At 34.5% G+C, this 22,233-nt stretch overlaps 3 protein-coding genes across 3 annotated transcripts; 2 read left to right on the top strand and 1 right to left on the bottom strand.

The window, feature by feature from the left end:
• Nucleotides 1-3,621: 3,621 nt before the first annotated feature.
• ClpP (Caseinolytic protease proteolytic subunit) lies at nucleotides 3,622-9,576 on the bottom strand. Its single transcript, XM_089651084.1, has 5 exons — nucleotides 9,414-9,576; nucleotides 9,110-9,317; nucleotides 7,210-7,321; nucleotides 6,443-6,560; nucleotides 3,622-3,947 (listed from the first exon to the last, which is right to left on the bottom strand). Exons 1-5 carry the CDS (start codon nucleotides 9,450-9,452, stop codon nucleotides 3,717-3,719), a joined length of 708 nt encoding a protein of 235 aa, XP_089507210.1. The 5' UTR covers nucleotides 9,453-9,576; the 3' UTR covers nucleotides 3,622-3,716.
• Nucleotides 9,577-10,826: 1,250 nt separating this feature from the next.
• LOC149425340 (uncharacterized) lies at nucleotides 10,827-13,012 on the top strand. Its single transcript, XM_089650770.1, has 2 exons — nucleotides 10,827-12,559; nucleotides 12,930-13,012. Exons 1-2 carry the CDS (start codon nucleotides 10,876-10,878, stop codon nucleotides 13,010-13,012), a joined length of 1,767 nt encoding a protein of 588 aa, XP_089506896.1. The 5' UTR covers nucleotides 10,827-10,875.
• Nucleotides 13,013-13,655: 643 nt separating this feature from the next.
• Nucleotides 13,656-16,459, top strand: LOC149425339 (kinetochore-associated protein 1-like). Its single transcript, XM_089651083.1, has one exon. It carries the CDS (start codon nucleotides 13,684-13,686, stop codon nucleotides 16,075-16,077), a length of 2,394 nt encoding a protein of 797 aa, XP_089507209.1. The 5' UTR covers nucleotides 13,656-13,683; the 3' UTR covers nucleotides 16,078-16,459.
• Nucleotides 16,460-22,233: the final 5,774 nt, after the last annotated feature.

The raw sequence follows: 22,233 nt of genomic DNA, 5'->3' as shown, positions 1-22,233 counted from the left end.
TAATCTCATGGGCAATGTGTTAGGACTGTTAGGTATTATCAGCTCCTTGGCGCCATGGCGATTTGGGGTTCGGAGCGGAGTGCTCCAATTGCGCCAGCATAGGGCCGGCACAGCCAGTGGGACTATGGCCTCTCCGATTTTTGGGATTGTCGTGAGTCTAATGAAGTGGGGAAGTGAATTACTTACCTGGGTAGTGATATTTGGTCACCAAGCATGGTTGAAGCTAATTTTTGCAATGCTTCGATCCGGACTGGTGGTCCTCAACAGGGCGAAACTGAGAATATCTTCCATCCCATACATACATCATTCAATCATAAAACATCATAATATATCATGTTGTGCTCAATTTTTAAGAAGGTACGAGTGCATTGTAGGTACACACTAAAAAGCAATACTGTGAACCATACATACCATACAGGCTAAGAAAATGTGGTTAAAATTTGTGGTACTAGAGAATCTATATCACCTGAGTTACCAATTTTTTTATTAGGTCTGAGTATTTCGTTTTTTTTTTAAAGGTTCTTATTTTTTTTCTGCAACTAAAGGGTTAAAAAAATGTTTGGAGCCGGGTCACGCTTTGACGCATTAAAATGAATTAAACGGCTGGTATTAACCCCCTGGCGACCGTTTTTTTTTTTCAAAAATTGACCAAAAGAATTTCAACTTGGGACTCAATTTACCTTCACCAAAACGAAAACTCAAATCAAAAAAAGTTACACCACATTATCAACTCCAAATATGATAAAGACAGGGCCCTTGTGCGTGCAGCTGGGCGCCGAAATGCCATGGCGCTGATAATACTCACCTAATACAGAGCCCTTGAAGTTTTTATTAGCGCCATAATTTTATAAGTCACTAGATGTACTCCGCCACGCGTTGCTGATGCTCAGTCTGTCTGTGCATATAGAGAAAAAACAGTGTGTGTGTTGCTTTTACGTCCAACAGATGGCGCTGTTTAAAAACATGTTTTTATCTGTCAGTGAAAATATAAAAACTATTGCTTCGTTAAATCGATTGGATAAATAGAAAATGGTCAAAAATTTCATACTAGCTGGGAGTGGTGATTTTGGATCACCCGTATCGTAGCTTCTGTCATAGATCACCTTAGAAACCCCATATTCGATATAATCCATCTATGTACCTATGTACAGGGTTTTCCAATAAGAGGTGTTATTTTGAATAGCCCGCTATTTCGGTAGATGTTACTTTTGAAGCTGTCATTTTTTGACATTTGACAAGTAGAAACTACGCCATTAATAAAAATGGAACGATACACGCTTCAACAACGCATTGAAATTATTAAAATTCACTTGAGTGAATCAAATGCAAATCATCTTGAGAGATGATGCCCATTTCCACCTCGGTGGCTTCGTCAACAAGCGAAATTGTCACATCTGGGGCTCGGAAAACCCAAGAGTTATTGTTGAAAAGCCTCTCTATCCTCAACGTGTGACTGTTTGGTGCGGTTTACGGTCCGGCGGAGTCATTGGACCTTACTTTTTCGAAAATGAGGCTGGAGCAACAGTTACGGTGAATGGATTACGCTATCGAGAGATGATTTACCATGATTTTTTATGGCCGGAATTGGATGATATTGATCTGGACAATGTTTACTTTCAACGAGACGGCGCTACTTGCCACACAAGCAACGAAACCATTGATCTTTTACGATTGAATATCAAAATAACACCTCTTATTGGAAAACCCTGTATTATGTACTTTACTTATTTGATTAAATATAATTGTAAAGCTGCTCATCTCGACACAGAAATTCCCCAGTGAGATGAGCAGCGGAGGAAAAAAATTAATATATAAAAATCACGTGTCACTGTGTTCGTACACGATAATCTCCGAAACCGCTCAACCTTTATCAATGAAATTTTGTGAATGTGTATGGTTGGTTTCAGCTTGAAATATAGGATAGTTTTTAAAATATAACGAGATCTAGAAGTGATTGAAAAAAAAATTCATTGAAATATTTTATTTTTATCTGATCTCTTATCGAAAAATACATACATCTACAAATTTTAACTTCCCTACATAGAAGGCGGTCTGTAGCAGGAAAACGTCTGCCCAGGCCCCACTAGTATACATAATAAATAAGCCACTCTCGTATAAATATATAAAACTGATGAGTGATGACGCTGTTTTTCAAAAAATTATGTTTTTACCTGTCACCGGTGACATATATGTAATATAACCTTGAATAAACACACGCGTATTTGAATGCAACGATCAACGATGTGTCAAAATTTCAAAGAAATCGGTGAAGAACTCGGAGATTAAAGATTTTGAACAAACATTTATATTTATATAGATAGAAGATAGATAAATTTACGCGCGCAAAGATGTCATTATTAAAAATGAGACAAAAAAAACGTCTGAAGAGGGTAATTTAATAGACTTTTACTAAACAAAATCACCAATTGCTGTACTGCCCGGAGCCATTGAGGCTATGTCACCCATAAATAAACCAATGTCACCCCAAATATGTTGTGTTTTGTGAGCCCTGAATAGATACATTAAAAATGCCCATAGATATAAATAATTGTATATTTGAATGAAAAACAAAGCCACCTAACCTTTTGGTTCTAGTCTATTTAGCGTTGTCTCTCTTACATTTGCCTGATATTGTATATCGCCAGGGCCGGCCCCGAACCAAACGGCGCCTGGCGTTGGTAAAAACCATAGAGGAATGAAGGTTCCTCCGTAGTATAAACCTTAAGGGCTAAGAACTTGGTTTTATACTTTTGGTTTTTATGATCATTTATATTTTTTTACCTTAATTACTAACCATTACAATTACATTTGGCTATTAATACCATTATTTATTATTTTATATGTTAGAAGTATCGCCCTGGTGTAAGACCACCATTCAGAATTGAAACGTTGCTTAAAATTGTTATAGCCGTGTTTGGTGACCAGATCTGAAAAGCCAGGTACTTCCTCACCTTCCTTTTTCCCACTACCTTCAGCCTCACAACATATCCCAATTGGGGATGCTGGAGTCTCACTGGCTCCTCATGGTCTAGCGAGTAAAAACTAACTTTCAGTACAAGATATGTTCACTATGTTTAGTGCATAGACATTCAAATTAATAGACTTGCCCTAACTTGAAATCTGGGTATCATTTTGACGAGCTGGAGGCAAACCATGTGACCATATTTTCGTCACCGGGAGGATTCGAGAATGCTTTGAATGAACTATGACATCAGTTGTACATTGACCACCGAAGAGCGCACATTGAAATATGCACAGAAAAGTAAAGTTTGCAGCGTTGTCCACTTTGAGACTTTTCTGTGCAGGATATGAATTTTTATTCTTGAACAAATCACTGGGCGTAGCAACGCTAAAATTGGGTGAGGTGGCAAAGATTTGTTAAGTGTCATAACTGCATAGTGTAACAAAATATAACATTCTGGAAATAGGTTCGAACTTTCATTTACTCGATTTCGGATATATAGTTAAGTTTTTTACACAGCGAGCAATTTGCGCGCTATTGTAAAAAGGACGACTTTTCATTAATATTTTTAGTATACATTTATCCTTTGCTTCTGATCACTCGCCGTTTAAATTTTAATGTAGCAAAATATAAAAACATAAACCTTTTTTTTTTTACCACAATAATTTTATTCAAAAACCTATACATACGATTTACTATCATTTATAACAAAAAAATTATATAAGCTTAGTTGCTAGAATTCAGTATTACATGCTCAAGTACTCTTGGGAGGTTCCATCTTTTCTGGTACCTCCGGAGGGTGCTCCAATATCTTGTCGATGAGGCCAAACTCCTGGGCCTCTTTGGGGTTCATGAACTTGTCCCTCTCCATGGAGGACTGGATCCGCTCGAGGGACAGGCCGGTGTGTTTGACGTATAACTGGTTTATCTGATTTTTAAGCTTCATGATCTCTTCTGCTTGGATTTGAATGTCTGTCGCTTGACCCTGTGGGGAAAGGTTTCATAGAAGACATAGTTAGAATGAGGAATAGATAGAACTGCCGAGAAGAGGCTATCAATAATAAGTGGAGAAGGTTGAACAAAGTACCAGAATAAAGAACGGTTTCATGGCAACTCATGACAAAGGTAACACGACATTCATTTAAAAGGTGATAAGTCATTAAAAGTGAGGCAAACAAAGGCCTAACTTACGAAACATATTTAATCCTTTTTTTTCATCACTTTTCAAGACTTTATAACACTTTTCGAAATTGTATTGAAGTGCGTTTGTTGAATAGCCATAATGAGTCGATAATTCCAGCTGATCTTGAAGTGAAGTATATATTATGTAAAGATTCATTTTGGCCACGAATATTTTCCTTCTTATAGCTATACAATATTTCATAATATGTATAAGGGAAATAATAAGTCGATAATTCCAGCTGATCTAGAAGTGAAGGTAGATATTGTGTAAAGATTCATTTTGGCCACGAATATCTTCCTTCTTATAGCTGTACAATATTTCATAATATAAGGGAAATAGTGAGTCGATAATTCCATCTGATCTAGAAGTGAAGGTAGATATTGTGTAAAGATTCATTTTGGCCACGAATATCTTCCTTCTTATAGCTGTACAATATTTCATAATATAAGGGAAATAATGAGTCCATAATTCCAGCTGATCTAGAAGTGAAGGTAGATATTGTGTAAAGATTCATTTTGGCCACTAATATCTTCCTTCTTATAGCTGTACAATATTTCATAATATAAGGGAAATAATGAGTCCATAATTCCAGCTGATCTAGAAGTGAAGGTAGATATTGTGTAAAGATTCATTTTGGCCACTAATATCTTCCTTCTTATAGCTGTACAATATTTCATAATATAAGGGAAATAATGAGTCCATAATTCCAGCTGATCTAGAAGTGAAGGTAGATATTGTGTAAAGATTCATTTTGGCCACGAATATCTTCCTTCTTATAGCTGTACAATATTTCATAATATAAGGGAAATAATGAGTACATAATTCCAGCTGATCTAGAAGTGAAGGTAGATATTGTGTAAAGATTCATTTTGGCCACTAATATCTTCCTTCTTATAGCTGTACAATATTTCATAATATAAGGGAAATAATGAGTCCATAATTCCAGCTGATCTAGAAGTGAAGGTAGATATTGTGTAAAGATTCATTTTGGCCACGAATATCTTCCTTCTTATAGCTGTACAGTATTTCATAATATAAGGGAAATAATGAGTCCATAATTCCAGCTGATCTAGAAGTGAAGGTAGATATTGTGTAAAGATTCATTTTGGCCACGAATATCTTCCTTCTTATAGCTGTACAATATTTCATAATATAAGGGAAATAATGAGTCCATAATTCCAGCTGACCTAGAAGTGAAGGTATATACATATTGTGTAAAGATTCATTTTGGCCACGAATATCTTCCTTCTTATAGCTGTACAATATTTCATAATATAAGGGAAATAGTGAGTCGATAATTCCATCTGATCTAGAAGTGAAGGTAGATATTGTGTAAAGATTCATTTTGGCCACGAATATCTTCCTTCTTATAGCTGTAAAATATTTCGTAATAAAAGGGAAACAATATGCCTACTTGCGGGCAGCTTGTAATTTTATAGAAATCACATAAAGAAATTAAATATGTGGAAACAGAAAATGTTGCCTACATTCTTTACAGGTATTTGGTAATTGGAGCCATGAATTACCTTTATGCAGGATATCCCGTAAACGGAGTGGAGTGATAGGGGAGGTCAAACCGAATACATAGTAACTCAACACAATGACAATTCAATACACCTTTAAAAAGTGATATAAAGAATGAAAAAAACTAAGCTGTAAACATAATCTAAGTAACTTATTTAACCTAGTTGTTGTTTCATCACTTTTTGGACTTTCACGACATTGTCATTGTGTTGAGTTGTCCGGTTACAGAACATAACAACCGAATTTGATGTAAACTTGTTGTACAAGCTTCTAAAAACAGACGCGGAACCAGCGAAGATCATTCATTTTGTGGTGTGTTGTCGTAATTTGTTGTGTGACGTAATTGTTTTGCTAGAAAGAAATGTAAGATTTTATCAATTGTTATTTTAATCAATAAGCCGCCTCGAAGCTATCTACGAGGTATGCATATTTTTTAAATATTCATAAATTGCTGATGGTAAAGTCCTAAGATATTGCTAACTGCCTCAAATTCATGTTTGAAAAGCGATCTTCACAAAGCTAGTCAATTGAGCTTTGGGACGAACTTGCTAGCAGAAAAATTTGCTCCGCGCAGATGAACAAAAGGTAAAAGCAATGCCTTTTCCGACCTTTCGACTGCGAGTTGATGCACTTTCTTTTTGATAAATGTTTTCTTAAACCATTAATTTTGGTTTCGGTGTTAATTTTAAGGTTCACACGCCTGTCTAGATAATACTTGATCGATGCTAATAACTGTGTCTGATGTAAGGATGAGTGAAATTAATAAACATTACCTGAACACCACCAGAAGGCTGATGGATCATGATGCGAGCGTTGGGCAGAGAGTGTCTCATCCCGGGGGCTCCCGAAGCCAGGATCAGGGAAGCCATGCTGCAGGCCTGACCCACGCACCTGCTCAACCAAACAATAAAATACCTTTAATATGGCATACACCTAACTATCACTATTCATTAGCTTCTTATACATATTCTGACTCTTGACATGACATTCAAGTATTTGATTCACTTGATTGTGCAATGTCTTCCTCAGGCATCCCCAACTTTTTTTTGCCATTAACTTCTGCATCATATGTTCTCCTTACTATATGCATTTCAGAGTCCAATTCTTAATCTTAACCCTTACGCTTAAATCAGCCTTGCATTCCTCATGGATCTCTTCATTTTTAACAGTCAGTGACAAAGTTTTACTATGTACAAGCCACAGAGATCTTATTTTATCTTATTTTTAAGTTTGGGTTATTTAAATAATTTGTCCATTTTTAGATTGAAGTGGAACTTTTGGCAAAAGTCACTTCATAATGACAAAATAAAACATGGCGGCACATGATCTTTTGATAAGTTAAATTATGAATTTTTTAAAGTTGGATCTTTTACAATCTCCTCCGAAGTAAATAAATGTTTCTTGTAGTAACTAAGTTGAAACGAAGTGTTATTTAAATAATTTGTGCATATTCAGAACTAGACAAAGTAAGGAAATTTACCAAAATTTTCAGAGCAGGTTTTGCAACCTACTACTCATTTATGAATATCAAACGACAAACCATGTAGCGATTGGCGGCAGAATATACTGCATTGTGTCGTAGATTCCAAGTCCAGCTGTCACACTGCCTCCGGGGGAGTTGATGTACATGTGAACGGGCTTTTTACTGGATTCTAAAAGAAAGACAGAGTTACTGCATCTAACGGCCGCTGTTCCCAACTTTTTAATCGTTATCTAAGTTCAAATCTTTGTTTTTGCTCAGCCAAGCGATTTTTAAGCATTTTGTAGGGAACGTTCGATTTGCGTTGTTCCCAATCATTTTATCTTTGAAAATCTTAAGTAGCCCCACACACTACCGCACATTACCATAGACAATAAAATGACATCAAATTAAAAACTTTCTATGTTAAATTAATATTAAAGAGTTAATTATTGTAGCTCTTATTAATACACATTACTTCTTTTAAATACCGTTATTCATAAACTGGTATTTCATATTTTTTAAACTAACGTATATAATATATTAAAAATAAAGTGACAACTTGAACGTGATGCCACAATCGGGACTTCCCATTTGATTTGGCAGATCGACGTAAGTTTTTTCTCCGTGCGACAGCAAAACAAACCAAAACAAACCTTAAAATGGAGATCAAAGCAAAGCGTGCGAAGAACTTCACACAAAATGATAATGACAAATGCAACACAAAAAACTGAAAGGAGCGCGACTGTCGATTGTCAGAGTGACATTTGATCATTGATTCGCGGTATTTTTTCACTCTGTCGACACTTTTTGTAACTAGTTTTTTCCTTACATATTGCTTATGGCTAATCCAACTGTCCGGCTGGCTTAGACTGGGCGGCTTGCTTAAGCAATTATTGTGTGTTGGAATTACGTAGTGCAGTGGTGATTCGCTTAGAATTTGATTATTAGGATTGGGAACAGCGGCCGTAAGTGCCTTTTCCTATTGATAAATCACAATTTGAAATGATTTCTGATAATTCAAGTGGCCATTATGTCTAAGGGTTAGCTAAAATAGATTAATTATTATGTATTTGTCTATGAGCAAATACCGTAGAATAGTTATAATACCTCCAACTTCTGACATTTCCCATACATTCCGATGGCAGTATGCTACACTAGCGCCTCCTAGCAGCATGAGTTCTGCGGGCTGGTTATCTTTCATACATTGTAAGGGTTTTTATTTGAATTATTTTCGTTAAATTAATAAATTATAGAAGTCGAAAATCCTACAACTGCATTTTTTTTAAATATTTGTAAGTATTTACCTAACCATTGCACTTTTAATAGTCAAAGATTATAGACATCATGTTTCGTTTCAACTTAATTACTACAAGAAACAACTACATATTCACGTCGGGAGAGACGGTAGAAGATGCATTCAAATTCCATTTTTATTCAATAAGTTCAAAATTTCTCTCATAAAACGATACCTTTGGCCTCATTTTGGATTTTTGAGGACATTTGCGAAAGTTTTGTTTCAATCTAAATTACCTAATTTACCAAAATTAAGAATCTAATAACCAATGCTGTGTGTGTGAATAGTTATTATCTGTAGTAATTTTTGAAATGAAGTGTAATTCCCATAATTTGTTTTTAAAAGTGCCGCGGTTAGGTACATATTTACCAAAAATTAATGCGGCTATAAGTTTGTATTAATAATTATAAGTCTACCACGCCACCAAGTACTAAATAGATTCTATTATTTGCCGCCATTGTCTTGAAGGAATGCAATGTGTTACACTAGCGCCTCTAGGGACCTGAGTTGCCAACCAATACAAGCAAACAGGGCCAATATTTTACTGGAGTTGGGCGTTTTCTTAATATTCTAAGGTATTTGCTATGAGTGACATCTCTGAGTAATTGATTAAACTTTGGAAGCAGGGCAATGAAATTGGTCAGTTTTGCAAATCAGGGACAGAAATTTAAAGTAGGCAGTTACCAGATTGCAGAAACAGGAGTTGGGCCACTACGAGGGAGCTCATGTCATCGTGGATTGGTCCCATCATGCATATTATTCTTTCCTTTAACAAGCGGGAATAAATGTCATAGGCCCTCTCTCCTCGGCCCGTCTGTTCAATCACGATCGGAATAACTCCACTTCTTATTATGGAAGAGTGGATGCATTTTTTGTTGGTCTTACTAAAATTCTGAAAAGAAATTCAATTAAAGTCAGCCAATTTATTTTTAAAAATCGTAATCGTATTATTTCTAGAAGATTTTACAACTTGGAAGCTTAAATTTACCAAGGCACTGTATAACAATCCCTTGTTTCTTGCTAACATTTTAATAAAAATATTTAACTATGGTCCATTGAAATTAAAACGTAATATTTTAAAAACTTTCTCCTTTTCACGGTTATGTATACTATTGAGTTGAGGACATAAATGTGATAAGAAATGTCAAAAATATTTGTCAGCTTGTGTTCAGTGTTTACTGTAGTCAAAATAATAGTTTCGGGATGTTGGAGAATAAAAAAGTGTTTTGGTTATAAATCATAAAAAATATCAATTAATTTACCTTTGTTTACCTAATGGTTCGCATCGTTGGAAAAAAGGTGTTAAAGTTATTTAGGAAAAGAAAAATGAATATTCAAGTATTTTTTGCAAAAATATTCCAAAGACAATATTATACTTTATGATAAAATTGACAAATGGCAACAATTTCAAATGTTTGAAAATTAAAAAAATGTACCCGTCAGTGCCGTCAGTTTTGTTACAGTTATGTATTTCTCCAAGTTATTTTATGTCCAGTGTTTAATGAAGTGGTGAAAGCATTTATTAATTTAATATCTATTTCGCGGATGTATTGCACATTGTACTTCACGTAAGTAATATTTGCCTAAATAATAAAGAGACCGTCAAGCATCAAAATCTCCGTATGAAAATTTGAAATATTATTGAAGTTTTGAAATATAAAACCATTTGCGAAGCTAATAATACTCACCATTCCCAGGTTATTACCACTAATTGTTACGTCAATGAATGCTTTTATTAGTAAATTTGCCTCCTTTTTCGTCCTTGATATAATTGGCTAGTTCTTTGTTTGATTTATCTTTGAATTAAAATATTCTGAACATTTTCCAGCCCCGGGTACTTTTTGGAATCTTGGACAGTCTCAGGAAACCTCAGAAGTATCAGAAGCCTGTTAATTTCATGCTTTTAACACATTTTTTCTTTATTTCAGGCCAAAATGAATTGTTGGGAAATCATTGACAAATCGTCTTCACCCGAAGAGTTTGCGGGCATTGTGCATCACAATGAAGGAGTTAGCAACTTCTCGGTAAAGATCTCTAACATTCTACAGAACAATGTCTTCAACGGCGTTCCAAAGTTCCACTCTTTCCTCCGATACCCATATGTATGTGTCTACTTCGATAACAGTGTATTGGTTTTCTCTGACTCTAAATGCCAAATAGTCAAACTCCACAAAACATTTGATTCACCCATCAGTGGACTGATTATACAAAATAATGCAGATGTGCTAGTGGTTATATTAGAAAGCAGTGAACTCTATACTATTGATCTCCTGACCTCTACGACCGCATCTTCTCCCGGTCGTATAACTCAAGAAAAGTTTTCAAAGATCTCCATTTACGAACAGGAAAATGGCTCTTTGATCTTGGCCAGCAACAGTTTGATATTTCATTGTCTCACTATTCTCCCGAGAAAAGATGGAAATAATGATATCCAATTCAAATTAACCCGTATGAAATACAGTGAATTAAATGAAGAAATAGCATTGGAAATTGAATTAGCTGCTAAGAAAATTAATCCTATAAATGCTTCAACAGTTTGTGTAAAGTCCACCACTGAAAAAGGCGTCCTCGTCGTTTGTCCGATAACTAACCAAGAAATATTGCTGACCGAGTCTATTCAAGCAAAATGTATTATACCATTCAAAAATACTGATAAATTTCTACTTCTCAAGAAATCATCTAATGAACAAGAGCTGTGCATTGCAGATTTCTTTATTTTCAGCATTGAATTTAATATTCCTGTCAGTGAGCATTGTTACATAATTGGAGGATTTGAAGGTTCAGCCATATATTTGGATATTAAAGATAAGAAGATATACATTTACCAAATCCAAGAGAATTCTCCATTATCACAACTAGAAATTCTGATTGCTGCCAGGAATTATGAAGGGGCTGAAGCCTTTGCAAAGCTGAACAATCTGTCTCCAGCCGCTGTGCTCCAACTGAAAGCTAAATGCCTTCTCTCCAATCTGAAGAAGTCTTATGCTTCAGAACATCTCCAGGAATTAAAAGAAATATTGTCAACTTGTGATAGTGTGGATTTTATTTTGAACTGTTGCCTAGAAGGAGCTGAAACTGACATAAACTTATCTGTATTACTTGAATTTGGGAAGAAATATTTTAAATCTGCAAATGATCATGCTTTGAAAGAGAAATTCAATGAATTGATATGGAAATCAGAGGTGTTCAAACTTATACAGTTTGAAGATGTAGAGAATCTTTTGGAATGGAGTGATTTGACAAAGCAAAGTGCATTGGCTCTCCTTCTCAAGCTCGTTTCTGATGATCAACTGGATCTCGCCTGTCTCGTGTGGGTCAAATGCTACCCTTATCTCATCCACCAACTCACACAGCTAAATGTTACCGAACTTCTTTATTCGGTATCGCCTGATACCAAACTCAACACACTTCTGAGATGGTTGGAGTATTTTATCCCTAACATAATTAACATCAGGCCTTTCAGCACGGACGTGATTATTAAATGGGCTCAGGAGAGAATAGTTTCACTAGAGAAATCTAAACATTGGCCCGACATAGGAGTTCAGTTAGCGGAGAAATTAACTCCTTTAATATTTGATTCAAATGTCATTGTCACTTTTATGTCAGTTGAAACGGAGAAATTCTACTTTCTATTGCATTGCTTGAAGAACATTCAGACCTTGAAGAAATCTTACAATATAATAGTGTCGTTGAAGGACTTTATGACCCTGGGTAAGGAGGAACTTGCAAAGCTCATTTTGCGTAAAGCCTTTGCGGAAGATTTGGGTTCATTGCTTTCAGATTATCTTGAAGCCTACGAAATACGGAACAATATTAACCGTGATAATCTGATCAAAGAACACATCGAAGAGCTCATCAACGTTTCCCCCATTGTGGATGAAAACAAGATGGAGATTCTATTGCAACACATGAATAATGATGAAGAAATGCTGCAGTGCGTGCTTCTCTTTCTAAAGTCTGCTCCCATACCTTGGTCTGCTAAAGTTAGTAAGATCGCCCACAGCGCCAAGGAAACTGACCACCAGCTAGCCAAGGCCATCTATATAGAGATTGTACAAGCGGAAGTCAAGAGTATCTTGATGAAATATAAATGCCACGAGTTGGCGTGTGAAGATTATGAAATCCTCATCAGACGTATTATAAAGAAGGGCGAACCCGGAATGTTGGCGGATATTCAGAGAATAACCGGTGTCTATCCCTCACTACAAGGAGATGCCTATGTAATGTGCATACAAAAGTATTTGCAGTCTTCTCAGATCAATTTAGCCATTCAACTTTATAATCAAATGGAAGATATTTTTAAAATAGTGTGTGTCAATTCTGTCCAACTGAAACTGGAGAATTTACTGTACTCCAATAAAATGAATGAGAAAAATGAAATCAATCACATTGATTTCCTGAAATCTGTTTACGTTAATGAAAAGAATGTCGTATTAGACCACTTGTATAGTATATATATTCTGAAAAACAAACTCAATTTCAAAATTTCACTGTGTGATTACAGCATCGGAGAATATCGCCTTCACTTCTTTAAAAAATGGTGCAAAGACGTATCCCAAAAAATTGATGACAAAGGAAATAATGTAAGAGAGATTTTAATAATGTCCATTCGGATAGGCTCCTGTTTAAAACTTAGGAAAGCTGAAAGCATTCTAAATCTTATTCGCGAAGTGGATTCCAACACACAAATTGCATTAGCAAATCTCATATTTGACAGTAAAACTTGCATGTTAGATGAAGATCTACATTCTGTGGATGTCGTAGTGGAAATAATCCGTCACATAGATTGTAATAACCTCAACTTTGTGGGAAACGCTCTGAAGCTCATTTTGAAAATTTCACAGAATTGTAACTACATGTATTTATCATCAAATTTAATTCACATTTGCAGCTGGCTTATGTCTATTTATTATTCTCACAATAACTGTAAAGAACACTTAAGCGCATGGAAGATTTGCTCATTTTATAATCCTCACATTATCAGCTCCATTATTCCCTTGTGGAGTGAATTGATGTCCAAAAATATCTCCATTGGCTCTAATGGCAGATTGTCAATCTGTGTTTGTAATTCAGATGTTTGCAGCGATGGATCTGTTTGTTTGAAGAAAACTTTATTACAGCTCCAATCTCAACAGAATGATATACACTTCTCTAGAATTATGGCCTACTATACAATGTATCGCCTGCAAAATAATGACAGCTGTCCAGCTTGGTTTTCAGGACTCAACGATAACTACATTAAAGTTCTAGTCGGTAAGATGATGGCATTCGAGCAACCCGATCACTTGAACATTTCAATACTCATGTTCTGCCACTCATCCCTGGAAGAATGGCTGAGTGATTTGTTGACTGGATTTGTAGACACCCACAGGAAAATGAACGTAGCTCTATACATTCTACAATGCAAAGAAATGTTTCAACATGTTAACATTCCATATAAACAGGCCTTCAATGTTTACTCCCAAAACAACATTGCTTCCAAATTGGAGAAGTACGGAATTTCTTTCACAGAATATACGCAGGAGAACACCATTTGCAATATCAATGCTTTGCTAGAATCTTTGGTAAATGTTGATTCATTCAATTTCCTCACTTTAGAAGAATTCTGCATGGTCACTGGAATAAGTCTAGATCAAGCTCTGATGTTTTATCTATTCTCACTCTTTAAATCTTGGAATACTAACTATGAAATTGTTACTGATAATTTTGGAGATAAGTGTGTTTATGTGGAACCCATGAAAGCAGATTTGTTGCAAAAATGTCTCGCTATTATTGAAAGAATTCAACGGAAGGATGATTTGATTGTTAATCTCACAACACTATTTAACAATGGGGAAATAAATTTCCAGAATTTAACTACCATCACTCTCTGCCAATACTCTTACGAAGTGTTCTTACTGATCATCGAGCTGTTGAAGCACGTGCATAGTGATCAGGTGTTTTTTAAAGAGTTTGTTTTGTTGAAGTTTTTGCAGACATATCGAAGGGTCAGTAAGCCAAAACAAACAGAGTTGGATGTTTACAGTGTGAAAGAAACCTTCCCTAAAATAGGATATTACAGACTGCCATTCCAATCTCTAATCTCTGCCGATTGTTGGACCAACCTGAAGTCTGAACTCACCCTGGGAACATACGAGTATTGGTTGCCTGTGGCGGGGCTGCTGCCTCTAGATGTGGAAATGCAAGAGCGTTATGATATGATATGCAGCAGTGCAGTCAGAGAAAGTATGACCCAGAGAAAGTCTCTGAATGAATCTGTAGGGTTCAAGTGGTCTCTAAATTTACAAAACGGTTCGCTTTTGAAGCAAGCCCATAAATGTATCCAACACATTACCAACTTGGAATGGGCCGGAGCCTGCTTTTACTATGTCTACCAAGGGAGTATTATTGGGGCTGATCAGGTGGCGGCAGCCAATATGTGCTATCAGTTTGCTGAGCATTGGTCCAAAATTCAACCTAATAATGTTTTGAAGAAAATGCAATCTAAACACTTGCTTACGTTAACGGCGCATATACTTCATAAAATTGGTCTAGCGGAGGAAAAGCTTCTTTCACTGTGTGACAATCCTCAGAGACTCATCGAGGCGTTGTATAATCACCAGTCTATTCTAACTTACACCGAGTGCCCCAATATTCACGCCGCCGTTGATGATATTGCCGAAAGCAACGGGCTCAATTCTTCTACAATCAGAATTAATATTATAGAAAGAATATTAAATCAATCCAAGACACAACACTCCCACAATGGCAGTACGCATGGCAAGACTAAATCAATAGACGATGGGACTTTGAGTAAAGAGACGTTGATGAAAGCGTGCTACATTCTCAAAGGAACCAATCCAATGATGGCGGCATGTTACTTGTCACGCATCGGTCTCGATGAATCAGAGTCCTTGGAAAATTATAACAACAGGATAAGAGCTCTGCAATGCCTTTTGAGTCTAGCGGATTGCGATGTGGTTGAAAAAGTGACAAACTTCACGGTTACTGGTCTGTGGTCCAAGCTGTGGGAATTGTACTTCATCAACTGTTTGTGCAATATAGGATTGGAATTCCTGACTGCTACATTCTTGGAAAACAAAGTCCAAGCCTTGCAACAGATTTGGAATGCTCGGGAACACAACCAGGCCACCATCTCCCTCGTGATCAAAGTGATCTTCATTTATCATTTACAACTCGAAGATAACCTGTTGGATGAAATAACAAAAGAGATGATCAAGTTTGGAATGATATCGGATTTGAAAGAATTTCTGTTTTCTACAAAATCATTTTACAGCAAATCTTATATGGAAGCGTGGAGTAATGTTCTAATAAATCCTTTCAAACAGTTGGATACTCCACTAGCAGGAAATCAGAAAGAAGAATGTTACGACACTTTGAAACTCTTGCCCAGTTGTCCGGTTACTTTACAAGTTGATCTGACTCCAATGTGGTACAACTGCCTTAAATTAAGTGCTTATGATATGGCCTCTGTAATTCTTCCGCATGTTGCAGAATCAGACAGGAGGAAAATTGTGGCTAAATTTGGAAAAATCCAGCCGTCACTGCTTAGCGACATCAAATCATTAAAATCAAAAGGCATCCTCACTACCAACATTTCATTGGCAATATTGAAAGAGAACTATAAGAGTAGTAGGTCCGCAAATACATAGTTTTATATTTTAACACATTTCATGCTGGCCAAAACAAGGGTCCCATTTGAGAAAATGGATTTTGTTTGAAACAGCTATATCTTTGAAAATAATACATATATTTTAATTAATAATTTTACATAATATTCACCACAACCCCAACTATAAAATTATTGTCTGAAATTAAAGGCTACTTTTGTAATACTACTCCATAAACCGAAGTTAAAGTCGGTGGTGGCCTTTTAGTGATGTTTTATTTGTAAAAAATGTATTTTATCACCTTACAAAAAACAATGTTTTCGCACAATCATTACAGAAAAAACAAAAAACTTCCGCATCTCCGGTGCGATAGCTGTATTAAGGACTGTAAGGTTTAAATATAGTTTCCTTTTGATAAAATATTCTTCCATACAAAAGACAAGAATTAGAAGAATGGGAAGACTTGGTTCACATTTATAAATACATATACTTATAGTTGGGATACTTGCAAATAGATTGATATAAAATGATTGAACAGCAATGCCTTTACCGCCATTCAAGTAAGACCGGCTTAAAAGGTAGAACTACCCTTCCCACCCGAAATGTGTTAATTTGACTGCAAAATGTGTTCAGAGAAAACAGCTATGTATATCTTTTTATATGTAGATTACGTGATAAAATATTTATACCTAGTTTTATATTTTTCTAAGCGTATAAGATGTGTTTGTTAAATTCGGCTACATCTTTTTAATAATGTAGCTCTGCAATTAAATCTTTGTACATAGTTTTTATCATATATTTTCTTATGTTTATAAAATGTGTTCAAGAAATCAGCCATACATTTTTAGTATGTAGATTTGCAAATTAAGTCTCTATACCCGGTGCCATATTTTTATATTCTTATAAAATGTGTTCATGAAAACGGCCATATTTTTAGTATCTAGGTAATATTTTTCTATGCTTGTAATTTTATTTTTGTAAGGTTATACTCTTTTTGGTGTGATTTGGTAACGATTTAAGATATGTATACATAGTATTATATAAAAATATTGTAGCATGTAGAAATTATTTTGAAGATTTATTTTAAGAAGAAAACCGAGTAGTTTGGTTTGAAATGTTCTGTAACAACTTCTGTTGATAGTTATAATGTATACAAAACATAATTTTTGCCATTTTAGTTGGCAATTTAAATTTTGTCTTGGTGTTCAAATTCCAGAAATTATATTTTAAAAATCGGTCCACTTAACAGATATTGCTGGTGCAAGAATTCTATAATAAATAAAAGAATTTAATTTAATCAACTTTGTTTTATTTATTTATACCAAAAACCATGCAAATCTTACATTGTTAATTATTTATAAGGCATAACATTCATACAGCACCTCAAAGATCAGAACTACTGGTGAAATCTGGTCAATTATTGCACTTAATATTACATTCACAATAGGATATTATCACTGTGTTTTTTACTCTCAAAAAAAATATTGAAGGTATTTTTATTTTATTTTTAAGTTGATGAATAAATTTTCTATAACTCTTTGTACTCCGTTGTCACCGCTACGGTGATATAGGAAACATTCGAGAGTGGTTTATTTATGGTGATTGTGTAACCAATTGGAACTGTTTCGGAATGTGTGATTTTAGATTGTTTTTGAAATCATAATCAGAAAAATTAACTTTAAACCTTCCACACATTTTTAACAGTATCGTTTGTGAAAATACCCTATTATTATTCAACACAGGCTTGTCCTAGTGAGGTTAAAAATTATAACTTTAAAAAAAAGATACAATGTAAAGAAACGATAAATAAATAAAATAAATTATTAATTTCCCCTTACCCTTTAACTATTAGGAGACCAAATTTGGCCCCAAACATTATACGAATTTGGGTTCCTGATATTTAAAGGGTTAAAACTCAGACCAACAAACAAAGGCTAGCTGTGAAATTATTCTGCCTAAGTTTAATAATTATAAAAGAATACACTCATCAAACAGTTAAAAAGCCTTCTCGGCTTCAGATTTGGACTGTGGAGTGCGAACATAGGCAGTGATTAATGAACTTAAATAATTATTCATAGCTCTATTTATATGTAAAAATGTTGTGGATTGGAATACATGACAGTGAATAAATAAAAATGATGTGTATTTCGTCGCCATTGCACTAAAATTAAATAACTACTAGATTGATTTTACATAATTGCGTTCTGTAAAAAGTTAATAAAAGTTTTACGACAGCCGGAAAGTGTTGTCATGTGGAACGAAAAATCTAAAGAATGTTTAAATTGAACCCAATCTGACAACATTTGCAGTTATTTCATTTTTGAAGTTATAGTGCTGATCTATTTATTCTTTTAATGTGCAAATTAATTCATACAGAGCTAATTTTTAGTTGTTGAATATAAAAACAGATATTTCTGAAAATCGATGTATTAAGTTTGAGGTAATGATCGGTAAGTAAAAGCGCTTATTTAGTCTTTTTACAAATTTGTACATACATGTTTTGTTTTAGTAAAACGCCCATTATTTTTCTCAAAAATGGCACTACTACACATCATCCAATTATCATTATAAACTCAAACAAATTCAATCACATTTTTAAAAACTTTAATTAAGGATTTATAAAACTCAAACAAGGAGTAGAACAATTTCATTCTGTAAAAACATCAAACATTAAAACTTTAAAAAAAAGATAAAAATACAACATATTACACAAAAATATTCACAGAGAAAATTTCAACATAATCCACCATAGTGGATTGAAATTAATTAATTAATTTAAGTAAAAGTAATTAATTAAAGTAAAATTATTAGTTATTTTTATAATACTGACTACCAGTGTGGTTCTCTCCATTTTATACCACAGTTGCAGGGAATGCTGATTTTATATTCTTATTGACTATTAAATAACTAGAAAACAACAAATTACTACAGAGACAATACAATATGAACAACGCCAAAACAAATAGTTTTTAGAAAATGGTAACAAGTTTTAATACATCGTCGCATCAGAGCCATTCACTCTTCACTATGTAATTATTTGCTCGGTTTAAAATTGGATATATTTTATTTAAAAATAACAAGGTCATATTTGGTAACTATTCAGAAGACCGAAACTACGGTTTCACATCGTTACAATAATTATCTCTTATACCTACTCTTTCACTAAATTTCCAATTAGTGAAAGCGGAGGTTTATACTGTACACATACCTACATCACATATTAAAAATTAAAACAGGTATTTTGTAAAAAACAGTTTTTAGCATGAAATTTGTACTCATACTGATTTAAAGTTATGGTGTCATACTTGCGAGAACACTCCATTTTGTAAACTAATTCAAACAAAAAACATGGCCGTTGACGGCCGGCATAGTCCAGAGGTAACGCATTGGACTGCCATTCCGAAGGTCGCGGGTTCGAACCCGGCGTGCGCAAATAAATTTTATTTGATTAATTTGTGTTATTTCACAATTAATTAATTAAAATAATATATAGTATATTTGCGGCACGTTCCAGAGTGGAAGATACTACCAGTATGGCCCTGGTGACGGGAGCAGTTGGGACTCTTGTGAGGTATTCACTGTAAAAAAAAAAAAAAAAAAAATGGCATAATTGAAATGTCCTAAAACAACAATAATGAATTCTGGTGACTGGTAAAATGGTCAGCTCTAGCAAGAGAGATGGCGGCATAGTAACTGAGAGTGTAAGATAAAGATAACCCAACCCTTGACGCATCGGTGTAAAGCTTTGTGCTCGAGTCTAGGCATGTGATGGAATAATGAATTTGACATATGCCTACTGGCGAATTATAGTTTGATTTTGTGCTTTCAACTAGTAAAAATAACGGAGGAATATAGTAGTTGTCAGATAATCAATTGGAGGACTACTGAGAGAGTACTGCATTGCAATATATAATCTTATCAAAAAGCATCCTAAAAGATGACATGTCCTGAGGGACATTATTTTCTTCAAGGCCTCCCAACATATTTGATAGAGTTAATTTAAAATATACATATAACATATATATATACATAATTAAAATGTACATATGTATATACAGGGTGTCCGGAAACTCGTAGTACAAGCGGGAAACTGGTGAATCTAAATCACATTTGGAGTCGATTTTGTACTATATATTTTTTTGATTTGAGCTTTCGTTATCGAGTAAATCGAGTTAGAAGTTGATTTTTTTTAATCAAATTCTTATAATTTATTACTGAAGATCAAAGTACCCAACTAATTAAAACTATTTGAAAGTAAAACAAATGAAGAAACTCGGATTTGAAGCATTATTTTGAAATCACCCTTCTTTTAATCCGGTGTAATCATAAAATATTTCTGCTCTGCAGGGTTAAAACATCTGTTGTTCAACCCTAAACACCAGAAAAAACTTTAACCCTAAAATAGTCGAAAAATATATTTTTTTGGTTTTTTTTTTTTTGTAAAAATGCTCAAATCAAAAAACTTTATGTTTATTTGGGTTCCCCATTTGGTGTAGATTCTCCAGTTTCCCGCTTGTACCACGAGTTTCCGGACACCGTGTATAAGTTTATTTCTAATGGTTTAAAACTACTTCAGAAGTAAAATAGTATCTTAGAATGACTTACATCACTTTAAAATGGCTTAGTGCAAGTTTGGTAATTTCATTTTTTCAGATTTTTATTATTTGCGTTTACAATAATAAAAACCACTGATTAAACAAAAATTTTGAAAATCTTGACAAACCATCCATTTTTGACAGACCCATGAATAAAATGGCATAGTTATAATATATGTTTAGCAGAGCAGGTATTGAAAATTGACAATTTTCAAACAAAAAAAGTTTAAAATTTTGAGAAATTTATACAGGACATGTCTCGGTCTAGTGAATGATGAAACAGATGAAATTGTTAGGTCATATTCAACATGTGGAATTAGCAGACTTGTATAAATTCAACAAACAATTTTCTGCATTGTTATTTTATGCCAAAGTCATAATGATATTTAAATGCACGTTGAAAATAAATTAAGCAGACCTGAACGATGATAATGGATCAAAATGTGCAGTTTAAACGATGCATTTTACTATCATTATAAACACACCTCATAAATGAGATCATTATAAATTTTAATGCGTAGATATACATATTATAAAGATAACACTTATTGACACTAAACAGTTGTTTTATAAATAAAATATTCCCAGGCAGAGCTCATATCCACATCATCATCAAGCATACAAGGAACATACATTGTAACTTGCTTCTTATAACATTGACGGGTGGCAGTAACCATTCTCCTACAATTGACGGGACCTTTAGAGAGTGAGCACACAGAGAGCGGTGAGGAGTTCCGAGTTCCGCGTTCGGCGTTAGAATGTACTGATACTATAACAACAACGCACACAGCGGGCACTCAGACCGCGGCGGTCAAAACGGAACGCCGCGTTCTAAGAGTTCTTTTGCCGCCGAGGCAGAGAACGCCAGAACGCCGCGATGTCTGAGGTTACAAACACGGAAAAGTTCATTGAATTGGTTAGGGAAAGGAGTTTATTATACGATTTAAGTGATGTTAATTATTTATTCGTATATTTTGTTATTATTTATAAATATTCTAATGTCTTTTCTTATCCTTAATAAATAAATACATTCCTTAAAAATACAGCCAGCCTTTCTTTTGATGAAACATAGTTCCTCCAGTTAGTACCTATTTTGTTTTTCGATATCGGGTTGTATGATGTTATACAATTCATTTAAACTATTAATCGGCATTCGAAAATAAATATAGAATTGTTGTTCATCTTTAAGTAAATCCTGAAAAATACTAGTAAATTTGCCTTGTTCTTCTCGCGTTATGTTGATTGGGTGCACCCAATACTTCCTTTTCTTTTTAGAAGCTGCTAAGCTCCACAAAGCAATAATTCTTCATCGGATGATGAACTTTCTAGTGACATGTTGCATATGCAAAGACCCAAACGAAACTAGAACGCGAGAATTTGAACGCCGCTTGTGTGCGTTGGAACTCTTGAGCGGTCAACGGTCACTAGAACGCAGAACTCTGACCGCTCTCTGTGTGCTCACGCCCTTACAATGTAATATATTTATATTAATAATGGAGTATCAATAAGTACCTACATTGATGATTCAGATGCATAATAATTTATCAGTATTTATATAAATAAAAATGTAAATGTTCGATTGTTCAAAATCTTAAATCTCTGA

Source organism: Hesperophylax consimilis, chromosome 3 (assembly GCF_061612785.1).
Source record: "Hesperophylax consimilis isolate HC1 chromosome 3, BYU_Hcon_1.0, whole genome shotgun sequence".
Taxonomy (NCBI): domain Eukaryota; kingdom Metazoa; phylum Arthropoda; class Insecta; order Trichoptera; family Limnephilidae; genus Hesperophylax; species Hesperophylax consimilis.
The sequence above is the reverse complement of the archived record's forward strand: the minus strand, read 5'-3'. Positions and strand labels throughout refer to the sequence as shown.